This window comes from Lissotriton vulgaris, chromosome 7 (assembly GCF_964263255.1).
Source record: "Lissotriton vulgaris chromosome 7, aLisVul1.2, whole genome shotgun sequence".
In the NCBI taxonomy this organism is placed as follows: domain Eukaryota; kingdom Metazoa; phylum Chordata; class Amphibia; order Caudata; family Salamandridae; genus Lissotriton; species Lissotriton vulgaris.
The window spans coordinates 162,267,470-162,283,372 of NC_141695.1; the positions used below are offsets into that span (position 1 = coordinate 162,267,470).

General features: G+C 52.3%; 1 protein-coding gene across 1 annotated transcript in view; it reads right to left on the reverse strand.

Moving 5' to 3' along the window:
* Positions 1-15,903, reverse strand: part of SPACA6 (sperm acrosome associated 6) — a 204,340-nt gene that overhangs the window by 85,130 nt on the left and 103,307 nt on the right. Inside the window, exon 3 of the mRNA XM_086928567.1 lies at positions 7,822-7,845. Within this exon, the coding sequence (XP_086784693.1) occupies positions 7,822-7,845 (24 nt within the window). The remainder of the gene's footprint in view (positions 1-7,821; positions 7,846-15,903) is intronic.

The window sequence follows — 15,903 nt, forward strand, 5'->3', positions numbered from 1 at the left end:
CGTGAACATTAGAACTGGGTTCCCAAGATTGTTCATCAGGACCGTAACCCTTCCAATCTACTAGGTAGAATAATTGTCCCTTCCTAACCTTGGAATCCAGAATTCTCTTTATTTCAAACTCCTCCGAAGAATCAACCTGCACTGAAACTGGTGGAAGAACCTTACGAAGATTAGGTGGATTCTTTCGAATCAGAGATACATGAAATGTGGGGTGAATCTTCAAGGTTGGGGGTAAGTGAAGCCTTACACTAACTGGATTTATCATTCTGTCTACTGAGTAAGGTCCTACAAACCTGGGTTGAAACTTTCGATTTCCCCGCAAGCGCATATGACGCGTGGAAACCCAAACTTGATCCCCAGGATGAAAGACTGGATTTGCCTTACGACCCTTATCCGCTTGTTTCTTGAAGGAAGCCTTTGCCTTAATCAAATTTGCAGTGGCTAACTGAAAGGCTAACTGTAACTCTCGTATTACTTCTTCTGCAGCTGGGACATCCTCAACTACTCTACCCACCAACATGTTGGGGTGCCGACCTGAATTCAAGTAGAAAGGAGAATAACCAGTGGCGGAATGCACTGAGTTATTGTAGGCAAATTCAGCTGGAGCAAGTAAAGAAGGCCAATCTCCCTCTTGATCCATTAGATACAGACGCAAGTACTGCTCTAAATCTTGATTTAACCTCTCCGTCTGTCCATCGGTCTCAGGATGATAACCGGTGGACAAACGCGAGTCCACCCCCAGACCTCTGAGAAAGGATCTCCAAAATCTAGACACAAACTGAGGACCTCTATCAGAAATCACAACCTTCGGGATTCCATGCAGTTTTACTATGTGCTGTACAAACAAGGTGGCTAACTCAGTGGCGTTTGGAAGGCTTTTGAGGGGAATAAAATGACTCATTTTAGAAAATTGATCGACCACCACCCAAATGACTGACTTCCCTTGTGAGGATGGTAACTCTACTATAAAGTCCATGGAAACAGTGTGCCATGGATAGGGAGGTACGGGTAAAGGCATTAAAAGTCCTTGTGGAGACTGTCTGAGACTTTTTCCCTTCAAACATAGTTCACAAGTGGCAACATACTGTCGAACCTGAGCTTCCATACCTGGCCAAAGATAATTTCGCTTTAACAACTCCAAGGTTTTCAAGACTCCTTTGTGGCCAGCCATGGGCTGATCATGAAACCTGTGAATGATCTCCTCTCGCAGTTTCTCTCCAGGGACGAACATCTTTTCCTGAAAATATGGTTTCCCATCTTTTACAGAACGGTCTGGACCCTCGCTCTCCCAATTGGAGTATTCTTCCCTCTTGAATTCCAAGACTATCTTTTCTTCAAACTCATCATCCACTGTGACTGCCACAATCTTATTAATAGGAATGAGAAATTCTTCTGCCTTCGCCTCCGGGCTCTCGCTCTCAGTTAACCGAGAGAGTGCATCTGCTTTTCCATTGGTTACTCCAGGTTTGTACGTGAGGACAAAGTCGTAGTCAGCAAAGAATAAAGACCACCTGAGCTGTCGTGGAGTCAAGGTTCGTGCTGACTTAAGGAATTGCAGATTTCTATGATCAGTAAATACGGTTACCACATGTCTGGCTCCCATCAGGTAATGTCGCCACTCAAGAAACGCTACTTTGACGGCCAACAATTCCTTGTCAGCTATGGCGTAATTGACTTCTGCTGGGGTAAGTTTTCGAGAATAAAAAGCCACAGGATGAAGTTGTCCAGTTTTCTTGTGACGTTGGGACAAAACTCCCCCAATGGCCAGATTGGAAGCGTCCGCCTCTACAAAAAATGGTTCCAAAGGATCTGGGTGTTGCAAAATGGGAGCTGTGACAAATGATTCTTTAAGGAATTGAAAGGCCTCTTCAGCCTCAGTCCCCCAAACAAACCTTTCGTTCTTTCGCAACAATCGAGTAATGGGGCTCACCTTTGCCGAAAAATTCTGAATAAATCGCCGATAAAAATTGGCGAAACCTAAAAAACTTTGGATTTCTTTTACTGAACAAGGAGCAGGCCAATCTCGGATTGCTTTGAGCTTCGATTCATCCATGGAGACTCCCTCTGGGGAGAGTATGAACCCCAAAAACTCTACCTTGGTGGAATGAAATACACATTTCTCCAATTTCACATAGAGTTGATTCCTTAAGAGACATTCCAAAATGGCCCGAACATGCTGGACATGTTCCTCTGAGTTCTTGGAAAAAATTAGGATGTCGTCAATATAGACAACTGCGAATCGATCCAGGTATTCTCGAAGTATGTCATTTACAAAATGTTGGAATGCTGCCGGAGCGTTGCACAACCCAAAGGGCATGACCTGGTACTCAAAAAGACCAAAGCGTGTCCGAAATGCTGTTTTCCACTCATCTCCTTCTGCCATCCGAACCAAATGGTAGGCTCCCCTCAGATCCAATTTGGTGTAGATCCGAGCCTCCTTCACCTGATCCAGAAGTTCGGAGATAAGTGGCAACGGGTAACGGTTCTTTCTGGTCACCAAATTCAAGGCCCTGTAGTCTATGCAAGTCCTCAGACTCTTGTCCTTCTTCGGAATAAAAAAAAGAGGGGAAGAAACTGGAGACTGAGAGGGCCGAATAAATCCAGAGGCCAAGTTCTTGTCAATGTACTCTTTCAAATGCAAATTTTCAGATTCTGAAAGAGCATATATGCGACTACATGGCAGCGAAGCACCTGGTTCCAATTCGATAGTACAGTCATAGTCCCGATGAGGGGGAAGTCTTTGCGCCTCTTGTTCATCAAACACTGCTTTCAAATCTTGATACTGCACAGGAATTTCTGGAAGTTCCACCAAACAAATTACTTGCGGTTGATTAGCTAAGCAGTAGGTTTCACTGGACTCTCTCTTCTGTGGGGGGGAATGAAAACAGTGTTCCAAACAAAATTCGGAAGCCAAGTCTACAGTTCTCTTTGCCCAATCAATCTTCGGGTTATGTTCTGTTAACCAAGGCAGGCCCAAAATGAGTTGGAATTGAGGAGCATCAATTAAACTAAAGCGGAGGTAACTACAATGTTCTCCAGGCCCAATCACAGAAATGGTCTCCGTGTCAAAGGCTATAGGACCGGAAGATAAAGGAGTTCCATCAACAGCTCGCACCGGCTCTGGTTTATCCTTTCTCACAAAATTTATTCCTAAACGCTTAGCAAACAAAATATCGCAAAAATTTCCAGTAGCTCCAGAATCGATCATAATAGCTACATTTGCACTCTGTTCCTTTCCAAAAAGGATTTGGCAAGAGAGTATGAGATGAGGAGCTGAAAACTGCATGGTGTTTGACAAGGACTGGATTAAGGGAGTTGACTTAGAATCGGCTTCCACCAGAGCAACTCCTTCTACTGGTGGAGCTTGTCTTTTACCCATGACGCCGTCTTCGGTCTCCGTGGACACTCCTTGACAAAATGTCCTGAACCTCCACAGTACATGCATAATTTGCCTTGCCTTCTCTTTTCACGCTCCTCCGTGCTAAGAGGTCCTCGAACCGTTCCGATTTGCATAGGTTCTTCTATGGCGGCTTCTTCCTTAGCCTTAACACTCTCAGGACGCATTCGGTCAAATCTTGGAGGAAGGGGTCGAGTTTCTTTTCGCCGCTCCTGACGTCTCTCAGATTGTCTTTGATCAATTTGAAGAACCAGGTCGATGAGTTCTGAAATGTCGGTGGGTCTCTTAGGAATCTGAGAGAGACCGTCCTTCAATTCATCTCGTAGACCTCTGTAAAATATGGCTGCTCTTTTTTCTGCAGGCCAATTAGTTTCAACTATCAGCTTATTGTACTGCGCCAAATACGCCACCAACTCTCTATTTCCTTGTTTTAAGTCAAGAAGCTCATTATCTGTTGTTTGAGAGATTGCTCTCCGATCAAAAATTCGTAAAAATTCTGTCTTAAATTCCCTGAAATTGTACAGCACAGGATCATTAGCAGACACCAAAGGCAACGACCAAGATGCGGCATCTCCACTCAGGTACGACAGCATGAACGCCACCTTGGACTGGTCCTCCTTGAAAATTATAGGTTTGCACAAAAAATGTAACGAACACTGAGTAACAAAAACCTGGGCCTTGTTTGGATCACCCATAAATCTTTCGGGAGGGGCAAGAGGAATAGTGGGAGACATTGCATGCACTACCTGGGTGGAAAACTCACTGGCGGCTGGAGATGGATTAAATATTTGGGACTTCTGACCCCCAAAATCAGGGCTTGGGCTAACTGTGAGTTCATTTATTTTCTGACGAAGGAAGTTAGTCTCCTGATTGGATTTTCTAACCTCCTCTCGGGTTTCCACCAATTGCTTTTGCAAATCTTCCAGGATGGATCCCAGGGCCTTCAAATCTAATCCTTCGGCCATGATACTCAAGCGGAGAGCAACAGCTGGCACTTCAATCTGTCAGAAAGTACCTGTAGTTTCTGAGCTCCGCGGGGGTACCACGCCGAAGGTGAAGATAGCTCCCAATTCCCTTTCGCCCCTGAGCCGGATTGCTCTTGCGACAGGGACGTCAGGGAAAGGGGAAGTGGATAAGACAAACAGAGAGACTGCTCACACATTCATCTTCTCCGCTCTAGGATTGGTGAAGATAGTTCTGCAAAACAAAACAACAATTACTAAGTTCTGACCTACAAGGTGCGGATTCCTAAACTACCCTATACCTTATCCTTATCCTAGTACCTGTTAGTGTGTGAGGCTAAGCTTCTCTCTAGAAGGTCTCAGTAAGGCTGCAGTGGAGATGGTCCATGGAGCTACGCTGTTGTGGCTCAGAGAACGAAGTATAGTTGGTACACAATAATATATATATATATTGTCATCTACTTGTAGACTCTGTGAGGATGAAGAAGTAAACAGCTCCTGCTCCAATTCTCAACCCCAAAGGAAGGCAGCCAAAAGTTCAATTAAAATAACTGTAGAGCGTGAAGTCTAACTGGCATGGACTAGTCTTTACAAAGTGCTTCACCAAGTTTCCACAGCACAAGAAGCGGTGCAATAGAACATTTATTTTCAGTCAAATAACTGGTTCGAGCTCACCATGAAACTGGTACCGCTGCCGCTGAATGACAAGCTGTCACGGAAGAGTTTTCAGAGGAAGTCCAGGAATGCTGCTCTCAACGGAGAATTACACGAAGCAGGGAAAAATTATGTGACAGGAGGCAGGGAACCAAGAATGGGACTGAGCCGCTCGGGAACCTCTGAGAGAAAGTCCGGGAGGGGAGCGAGACTTCTGAGGTGACTGACGCGGCAAACAGGAAAGCCGCTGGAGCTTCGGGAATGAGCGAACAATGAATATTCAGGGGCTAAATCACTACCCTGACTAAAACTAAACTTTAGAATCACTAAATACTAACTATGAAGAGAGCGCGAATGACACCTTCGCCTCTCGGAGAAAATACCGTTGAAGTGCGACGTACATAGAACGCTCGCGCTTCAAGTACACTGAGCCAGCGTTCGTGGGAAACACTAGAACGCTAACAGAGCTGGCGATTTCAGGCAACAGGGAAATGCCTGCTCCGTGCACCGCGGTATCTTGCCACCAGTAATGACCAGCTTGCGTGTGTAGCATAAGGATTGATCCTGAAGGTCGAGTGGGCAATGGAAGACACCTGCACAGGGCGATCTGAACTGGGCTCAAACCTGACACACACACGCAGGCACACACACTGCATACACACACCCTCACCCCCCCAGCCCCCCTAACCTACTCACGGACTCACGCGCACACACACACAGTCACACACCCGCATCCACACACTCGAAGTGCCCATCTCCTGTCTCGCTGGGCCGGATTTGTAAACATTGGGTTGAGAGGAGGTTTTACTTACTCTTGTAGTACTTTTGGCTTACTATCAATCAATCAATAAATCAATCAATCATATAATTTGTGAAGCGCACTACTCACCCTTGAGGGTCTCAAGGCGCTGGGGTGGGGAATGCTGCTACTGCTCGAAAAGCCAGGTCGTTTGGAGTTTTCTGAAGGTCAGCAGGGCTTGGGTCTGCCGTAGGTGGATAAAGAGGGTGTTCCAGGTCTTGGCGGTGAGGTGGTAGAACGATCTGCCGCCGGAGGTTGCTCTTCGGAAGTGGGGGACTGTGGCGAGCGGAGCTGGCGGGTGGGGGTGTAGAAGCTAAGTCGTCAGTTGAGGTACGTTGATCCGGTGTGGTGGAGTGCCTTGTGTACGTGCGGCAGGAGCTTGAAGGTTATCCAATTTTCCAATCCACCATGCTTTCCATCTATGAGTGGATGAACTTCAGTCAGCTGAAGCTCAATCCTAGTAAGACAGAGCTGGTCCTGATCGGTGGTCTCCCTCATCCTTGGACTGCCAACTTCTGGCCGCCTGCCCTCGGCCCTTCCCCTTGCCCAGTTGACTCCGTGAAGAGCTTAGGTGTTGTCATCTCCAGTGATCTCTCGATGCGGCCGCACATTAATGCTGTCACCTCGGCCTGCTTCTTTCATCTCCGCAGGATCGGGAAGATCCGAAGGTACCTGTCTCCAGAGGCCCTCATACTTGTCATCTTGGCCCTGGTTACCTCACGTTTAGACTATGCCAACTGTCTATACGTGGGGATTCCAGCCTACCACCTCCAACGCCTTCAACTGGTGCAAAATCAGGCTGCTAGATTAATCTTCCAGCAACCAAAACACCAACATGTCTCCCCACTGTTAAAAACCTTGCACTGGCTCCCGGTTGCGCAACGATGCATTTTCAAACTTGGTTGCACCGTTTTCAAATCTCTTTTCTTTTCTGCTCCCGCTTTTATCTCTTCCTGTCTACACTCTTATATCCCTTCCCGACACCTCAGATCCTCTGCCCACAATCTGTTGGTCATTCCAAGGTTTCGACGTAAGAAGCACGGTGGTGCTAGCTTCTCCTTTCTTGCCCCATTCACTTGGAATTCCCTCCCCCTCTCTACTCGGCTCACTCCTGATTATCCCACTTTCCGCAAATCTTTAAAAACTCATTTGTTCCGCCTTGCTCACGGTTAGCTGTTCACATTCCCCGTGCCTACTCCCACTGTCTTCGAGCGCCAAGAAACCAATTGGTGTATGAGCGCGGTATTAAAACTTTTGTAACATAACATAACATAACATAACATCCACTTGTTGACAGGGAGCCAGTGAAGGTCTCTCAGGTGGAGTGTGATGTGGCTGCGGCGAGGGATGTCGAGGATCAGGCGTGCTGAGGCGTTCTGAATGCTTTGAAGCTGTCTCAGGAGTTTGGCTGAGGCTCCCGCGTAGAGGGCGTTTCCGTAGTCCGACCTGCTGCTGCTGACGAGGACCTGGGTGACCGTTCTTCTTCTTTCAGTGGGGATCCACTTGTAGATCCTGCGGAGCATGCGGAGAGTGTTGAAGCAGGAGGAGGAGACAGCATTGACCTGTTTAGTCATGGAGAGGGTGGAGTCGAGGATGACCCCTAGATTGCGTGCGTGGTCGGTGGGAATTGGAGAGGTTCCCAGTGCGGGCGGCCACCAGGAGACGTCCTAGGCCGATGGGGTGGATCCAAGGATGAGGACCTCTGTCTTGTCCGAGTTCAGCTTCAGTCGACTGTTCCTCATCCATATCGAGCCTCAAGAGTAAGACATGTGTATTCCTGGGTTCAATCTGACTTACTACTAAAATTCAGAAATAAGTGAGTAGCACTACAAGAGTAAATTCCAGCAAATCTTTGTGAACTGTACCTATGTCTTAGATAAATGGATATTTTCAACGATGTCAAGTAATATGTGCAAGGATCTAACAAGACACATCAACTACAGATGGCAAAAAGAAGCAACACTATTCATAGCCAATTTGAGAACTCCTACAAACAGAGCAGTACTCACCGCAAGGTGGAAGGCACTGGACAGCTGAAAAAGAAAATATGAACTCTATTATTGACACCTGCATCTGGTTAAATGAGCATGTACACTGAAACAATAATATATAAGATTTCAAAACTTTTGAACATGCTGCTTTCTTCAGATTACCTTCTGTCAGGCACTTTTATAATTATTTTATAATTATTACTTAACTGCTTGTTCTGTACATAATATTTGTTTAGAGGTAATATGGACTTTGCAGAGAGACCTAGTTATGTGGAAATAGTCTGAGAACCACATGTGTGATAAGGAAACAGGTTACTCACCTGTAGCTCCAGTTCTCCAGCATTGGCATCTTTCATAGATTCACATGCTTGAATGTATCCTGTCATAGCACTGGTTAGTGACTTAGGGCACTAAAGCTTGAAGAGTAGGGAAAGGACAGATGAAGAGGGACTTTTCATGCCCATGTGTGTTGCTTTTGGACGTGCTGGTAAAGCTAAAAGGAGATTTTGATTAAAGTCTAGTTCAGAGCAGAAGTTATCAGATTTAGAAATGGAAATGAAAGGGGTGGATGGGGGACACAGACAGGCAGCATCATAAAGCAGTCTGGTCCAGGGGGCGTGGCCAAGTGCGCTATGTGAGGAGACGTGCCCGGGCTGAGCTCCGAGCGAAGCTCCCCTACCACGGGCCAATTCTCCTTCATTTCAGGCACCACCGGGCTCAAACTCGAACCGAGTGCCCCCGGGAGCCCGATCCACCACCACAGAAATTTCCAGGCGGATCGGAGCACCGGTTCTTCAGACCGGCGACAACTGCGACTGCTACCCGCCCAGGCCTCACTTCCGGCCGGCGGCCCCTTCTACTTGAGTCCGGGGATCTGCCCAGCGAGGTAGGCCGCGACACGTGTGAACTCCCCAGCACGGACGAGTGGGGGAAAGAGACCACGCAACGACAGCAGGTGCCCCCCAGCATCCCATCTACACAGGGGCCCTGGACACGAGTGGGAGACATAGCGCCACGGCCCGCAATGAGCTGTAAATCCACTCACCCTGCCAACTGACACCACGGGCACCCTGCCACACCCGGGGAACACCAGAAGGAGATCGCGCTCGATCATTTAGGGGCCCGCACAGACAGCGTTACCCCTGACCCCCGGCGGACAACAACGAGAGCGGACCCGCTCGGCCCCTTGGGCCCCCACACCAGCCTACCGCCCTGCGACGGGCCCAACAAGGGGGAAGAGTCAGCACCGCGACACCCGCTCCCCCAACAAACTCACTGCTCAGAGACCCCAGTAGCTGCAAGCAGGCGCACCATGCTGGCCCACGGCGAACTGCTCCACTGACCCGCCTTACCTACTGGCACTGGGGACATCCCGCAGAACTTGGAGGGCGCCGGCAGACGATCGCGCTCAACCACCTGGAGGCCCGCACTGGCAGCATCCCCCCTAGGTCTGAACGAACGACAACGGAGGCTGTGTGGCCCTCTCCCTCTGGACATCGATTCCCGCCCACCGTCTGGTAATAGACATTGGTCAACGCCGGACCCGTCTAGCATCGGGGAGCCCGGCCCGCACAACATGCAAACGGCAGGCACGCTAGGGCAGCCCATCTGACAGCCAGCCTTACACCAGGAGGGTCGACCAGGCCCAAGCGGGCAAGGAACCAGAGCGACCCCACGCTCTCCACCTCGACTAACCCTGCACTGCACTTCACCGTGCCCCGCACGACTCCTGACGACGTCCGGGTTCACCCGGCGGGGCGCGCCTTCCCAGGCCCACAGGACAGACGCAAACGAAGGGAGCAAGCGACACGACCCGGAGGACCACCACATGGCGCAGCCGAGGGGTGATTTGCACTAAAGATATTCACAGCGCCGACCAGTACACCTGGGGATCCCCATACCAGACAGAGAGCGGCCCCCTCGTCCTCCCCGGACGACACCATAGCGGGGAACCCCGAAACCCTACGGTGATACGGCCCACCCCTCCCCCCCACGCGGACTATACACCACCCGACACGGGCGGGGCGGAGTACCTGACCTGGAAACCAGCACGCTCAGGCCCCCACGGTATTCATCGCGAAAGCCCGCCCAATCGGCTGCCCGGCTGTGAAGATCACCCACATGTCAGGGGGGACCAGAGCAAAGACCGGCACCGGTGGGTCACTGAGCAAAGGAAAAATGGTCAAAAACACGGAGACCGACCAAACCGCCTCCAAACTGGACACTATGCTGGCGGACATGGAACGCCTGGAGGAATCCATGCAGCTAACCCGTACGTCACTGGAGAACCGGATCGATAAGGTGGCTGTGGACCTGACGCTCCTTCGAGCGGACCACAAGAAGCTGTCCGACCGCACCACGGCCTTGGAACAAACGATGGCGGAGACCACACCCAAGTTGACGCAGACAGATAAGCACGTCCGTGACTTACTCAACCGGGTGGAATTCCTCGAGGATAGAGCGGAGGATGCTGAAGGACGGGCCAGAAGAAACAATGTACGCATAGTGGGCCTGCCGGAACGATGGGAGCGGAGGGAGACGGCGGAACATATGGAGACCTGGCTCAGAGAGCTCCTTCCAGAAGGCACACTGTCACCACATTTTGTGGTGGAAAGAGCGCACAGGGTACCATCCCGTCCACCCCCGGAGGGCTCCAACCCGAGGCCGATGCTTATGCGGGTGCTGAACTACCGCGACCGGGACGCCATTCTCCGCGAAACGCGGAAACTATTGGACATACAGGTGGACAACGCCAAGGTGATGTTCTTCCCTGATTACACCATTCAAGTCCAGCGTCAGCGTCAATCGTTCCTCGAGGTGAAGCAACAGCTCAGACGCCTGGCTCTCAAGTACTCCTTGCTGTTTCCAGCACGTCTCAGAGTGGTGGCACAGGACAAAACACACTTCTTCGATACTCCAGAAGCGGCGGCGGCCTGGCTGGATTCAGGAGTGGATGCGAACTATGTACCTGCGCCGAAGGAGCAGCGCCGAAATCGAGGTACCCGCAGGCGGAGACAACGACACGCCTCGAGGGCCGGGTCGACAACCACAGATGCGGAAATCGGACCCACTCCATAGCAAATTCAAACAGAACAACAGGAGGCCATCCGGATAGCAGCTGAGATCAGTGGATCACAATCACCCATCCTGATCTCCAACGCAAGCCCGAGATCACGCGGGAGCGAAGACGACGATTTCATGTACGGTCTGCCGGATGACTCGAACACTGAGGGCCTACCGGATGTCACACCCCAAACATCGGATCCGATAGTATAAGCGACCCCCCTCAACCTAGCCCAGGCTAGGCCCTTGCAATTGGTATTCTGTAACGGTTTGATCACTTCCTAGGCCGGCCCGGCCGGAGGTCCACCTTTGGCACTTCTGGGGACTACAGCAGCTACGTCCAGCCCCGTCTCCGGGATCTGAGCTCCACTCCTGATCCCCCCCCACCTACCGGCCCGTCACGGACCTGCCGTGACATTGAGAGCAGAGCCGGAGCGGTCCCATTGGCACATCACCAGGAACGAGTATCTGGTGGGGTGGACGGACCCCTAGAGGTGAGTGACCCCCCTGAGGGAATGGCAGATGGGATCCCCCCCGGGGGTGGACTATCCGAGACCTGCAACATTGGGAACTCTGACCTATCTGCGGACACTGCCACTGACATTTGGTGCCTCCTGACACATTGCCCGTGGTGGGGAGCCGCCACAGCTCTCTTGGCGACTTGAACTAATTTGCTTCACCCAAGTGCTGAACTTCGTCATCCCCCCATTGAACTCACGGATTGATTAAGCTTGATAGAGCGTTTGAGCGGCGACTCGTTCTGTTGTTGCCCTTTTGGTATTATGTTTCTGTTAAAGTTCTTCCTTTTGAGACTAGTGTGGACATTGAAGTGTTACAACGTGCATCCCTGGATCTGTGAGAGTGGGCGAGGGGACACAATAGTCACCATTCGCGACCGCTGTGCATGCCTGGGTGGGGTGGGCTGGGGATTGGGGGGCGGGGAGCGGGTGCTTGGGCGTGATGCGCTTTGTGATGGCTACGGTTAAGTTTTGTACCTGGAATGTCAGGGGCATGCACACACCCTCACGTAGATACCAGGTGTACTCATACCTTAGGCGACATCAGGTCCAGATTGCACTACTACAGGAGACGCACTTGGTAGCCGCTGAGGTAGCCGCACTTCGCCGTAGGTGGAGGGGGCAGATATTCGCCACAACCTTTTCAGCGTTCGCACGGGGGGCCCTGATCTGGGTGAGACCCGGGGTTCCATTCGCACTAACACACAGCAGTATCGACACTGAGGGACGCTACGTCTTCATACAGGGCAGACTAGACGGGCAACAGATTGTCATAGCCTCCATATACGCACCTAATGTAGAGCAGGGGAAATTCTTCACGCGCTTGTCAGCAGTAATTGCGCCCTGGCCAGACGTACCCTTGATGGTGGGTGGGGATTACAACTGCGTGCTAGATGTTTCCCTCGACCGCTCGTCCCCCCCAGCCGCAATCGCCCCAGCGCAAGCAACTTCCAGGGCCCTACTTGATTGGGCGGCACAATGGAACTTACACGATGCCTGGCGAGTCAGAAATCCCACCGCCCGGGTGTACTCCTACTACTCGGGAGCCCATTCCTTGCATGTTAGGCTGGACCGTTACATGCTGTCCCGAGACCTGATTTCCTCCGTGACTGACGCAGACTATCTGGGACGGACGCATTCGGACCACAACCCGCACACACTGGTCTATGGATGGCGGCGCCCACGTCCGCCCGTACCCACATGGCGCTTGCAGCCAGACCTCCTACTCGACACTCCATTCCGGGAGGAGATGTCCAGGAGAATCATACAATATTTTGAAGACAATAACGACACGACCTCCTCCCCGAGAATCGAGTGGAACGCCTTCAAGGCAGTTGCCCGGGGAGACTGCCTCGGCGTGCAGGCAGGCCTGCGCGGTCAGGTGGAGGGGGATCTGATAAGGGCAGAGGAGGCGCTACTGGATAAAGAGCGGGAGGCGACGGGGGGCGATGATTCCCAGCTGATTTCGGCCAGGGCAGATCACGCTGCTTTGATGGAGCGCCTAAAGAACATTAACTTCGCAGCCCACTCCGCGCGCACTCACAACGCGGGGGACAAACCTGGCAGGATGCTGTCGTGGCTGATACGGCAAGACACGCAATCTGCGCCGGTCCTGTCGATCCGCACGACCCAGGGCGTCGAGGTCTATACCCAGACGCAGATCCATGAGGCGTTCACGACACATTACAAATCCCTGTATAGCACGCGACTGCGGGCCACTGTGGTGGAGATTGCGGACTATCTAATGACTCTACAGCTCCCAACAGCTACTGCTGCCCACCAGACGGAGTTGGGCGCCGCACTCACCGGTGAGGAATTACGGGAAGTGATTTTCTCCCTTTCCAATAGCAAAGCACCGGGCCCTGACGGGCTCCCGGCGGAGTTCTATAAAGCCTACTCGCTGGTGTTAATACCGGAACTGTTGAGAATGTATAAGGCGGCATTGGAAGATGCTGAGCTCCCGGCGTCCCTAAACGAGGCTAACGTGGTCTCTCTGCTGAAACCGGGTAGAGAAGCGACCGAACTCGGCTCCTACAGACCATTGGCACTCCTCAACACCGATTACAAAATTTTGGCCGCAACGCTAGCTCGGAGACTTGCACCGTTGGTCCCCACGCTGGTACACGCTGATCAAAATGGCTTTGTGCCCACCCGGAGCACGTCCTACAATCTACGCCGTTTTTTTAAGATCCAACGGCATGCAACCCCCACCTGGCCACGTTCAGGGTGCATCGTGCTCGATCTGGAAAAAGCGTTTGACTCGGTGGAATGGCCGTATCTCTTCCGAGTCCTCGAGAAATACGACCTAGGCGACCTATCCTCTATCAGGCGCCCGAGGTACGCGTCCGGACTGGGCAGTTGTTCTCTGACAGGATCCGCATTGGGCGGGGTACCAGACAGGGCTGCCCCCTCTCCCCTATGATATTCGCCCTGGCGATGGAGCCACTGGCGGAACTGCTCCGCACCTCCGGCGCCACATGGGGCATCCCACTAGCGGACGGCATACACTCGGTGTCTCTGTATGCCGACGATTTACTACTGTATGTCAGAGACCTTACGTGTATACCCGAGGCAATCACGGACATCTTCCGTACATTCGGAGATATGTCGGGGCTCCACGTTAACTGGGCCAAATCGGGAACCTACGCGTTCAGCAGTGAGATGCCACAATGCGAGGTGCGCATGATGGGGGAGACGCTCCGGTGGCACCCGACAGTATTCAGGTACCTAGGGATCTTAATTTACGAAGACCCCGTGGACCTCCTGGAGGGTAACCTGGTGAGAGCTATATCCTCACTCATGGCCCAGGTCACGTTCTGGAACTCCCTCCCACTAAATGTGTTGGCCAGAGTGGCGCTGACCAAAATGATCATGCTCCCCCGGCTCCTTTACTATTATGCTAACCTGCCAGTGTATGTGCCAGCGCACATATTCAGAGGGCTGGAAACTCTCACCAGGCGCCTCATTTGGAACAAAGGGAGACCCCGGGTAGCATTGAAAACCCTATATGCGGCCACGGACACTGGAGGCTTAGCGGTCCCCAATCAGGAGCTATATTACCTAGCAGCCCAGCTTCAATGGGTCGCTTACTGGCTAAGCGGCAAGAACCTGATGGACACGGCCACGGCCGACACCACTCTGTCCCCCGTACGGGTGCTAACACTCTTCCACCCACTAACGCAGGGACGACACCCCACACAAGTCCATGTGGCGCTCGCGAAGCGGTGCTTTGCGCGGGCCCTCAGACTCAGCATAGGTACACTGCCCTATGCTCCGAACATACCTCTACTGGGGACTCCCTTAGGTGCTGGCGTACTGTCCTCGACTGAGCTGCGCAGCTGGACTGAGGCGGGCCTAGACGACCTGAGCGGTCTATATAGTGACGGAGAGCTACTGCCCTTCCAGACCCTGGCCACAGATACCGAGCTACCGGTGGGTCAATTCCTGGCACACGCCAGACTCCTCCATGAGCTGACGAAGGCCTGGGGTGACATGAGCCAAGAACCGCCCACTCATCTACTCATCCAGTACCTACACGTGATGGGTGATGGGTCTCATATAGTGCACTGGCTGGCACAGGCACTACATACCCATACCCAATTCTCCTCCCAGAGACTGAGGGAGAAGTGGACGACTGACCGAGGCTCAGACTGGACGGACAAACAATGGGCCGCGATACTAGCGGGCGCTAGAAATGTTCCCCTCAACGCACAATTTAAAACCATCCACTATTATATCATTCACCGAGCGTATTTGTCTCCTGACAAACTGAATCGCTATTTTGGACTCACTTTGTCGGCGTGTCCCAGATGCGGCCTCCTAGACTCAGACTTCCTACACGCACTCTGGAACTGCGCCCACCTCGCCTCGTACTGGTCAGCGGTCACTGCCGCACTGACGGCGGCTACAGGCGAAACTCTCCCCAGGACGTGGGAAGTATGCCTACTGGGACTCTACAAGAGAACCAAGCAGACCAAGCTGCGGGCGCACTTTTGGGACTTAGGCCTCATCACGGCTAAGTGCCTCATTACGAAACGGTGGAAAAACGCCACTCCACCGCGCCCTGCGGATTGGCGTTGCTCTTTTGGTAACTGGGCCTGTGCGGAGAGTGTGTCACTACACAGAGAGGAGACTGCTGGCCTGCGGAAATACCCGATCGCCCAAGATTGGGACGCTGCCCTGATCGCGTACCATCGGGCGTGCGCCCAGGCCGGTATTGAATGCCACCTCGACGCGGACTAGAAGGGGCCCAGTTACTTGCTGCCCATGTAGGACACGGAATTTGCCCCGCCCCCCCTCGTTCCCCCCCGCTGCCTGCCCCAACTGCTGAGATCTTGCACTATGAGAGCTGTCCCCTGCCGCTCCCCGCCGCTGCCCTCCCCCCCCTCCTCCGCCCTGCAGCCGTGGCGACACCACATCCTCACCCACACTCGCCCCTGCGCAGCCCATTCAGGGTACACCACACATAGCTAGGGATCTAGACACATTACCACACACTCGTATATTAGTCCAACAGTTG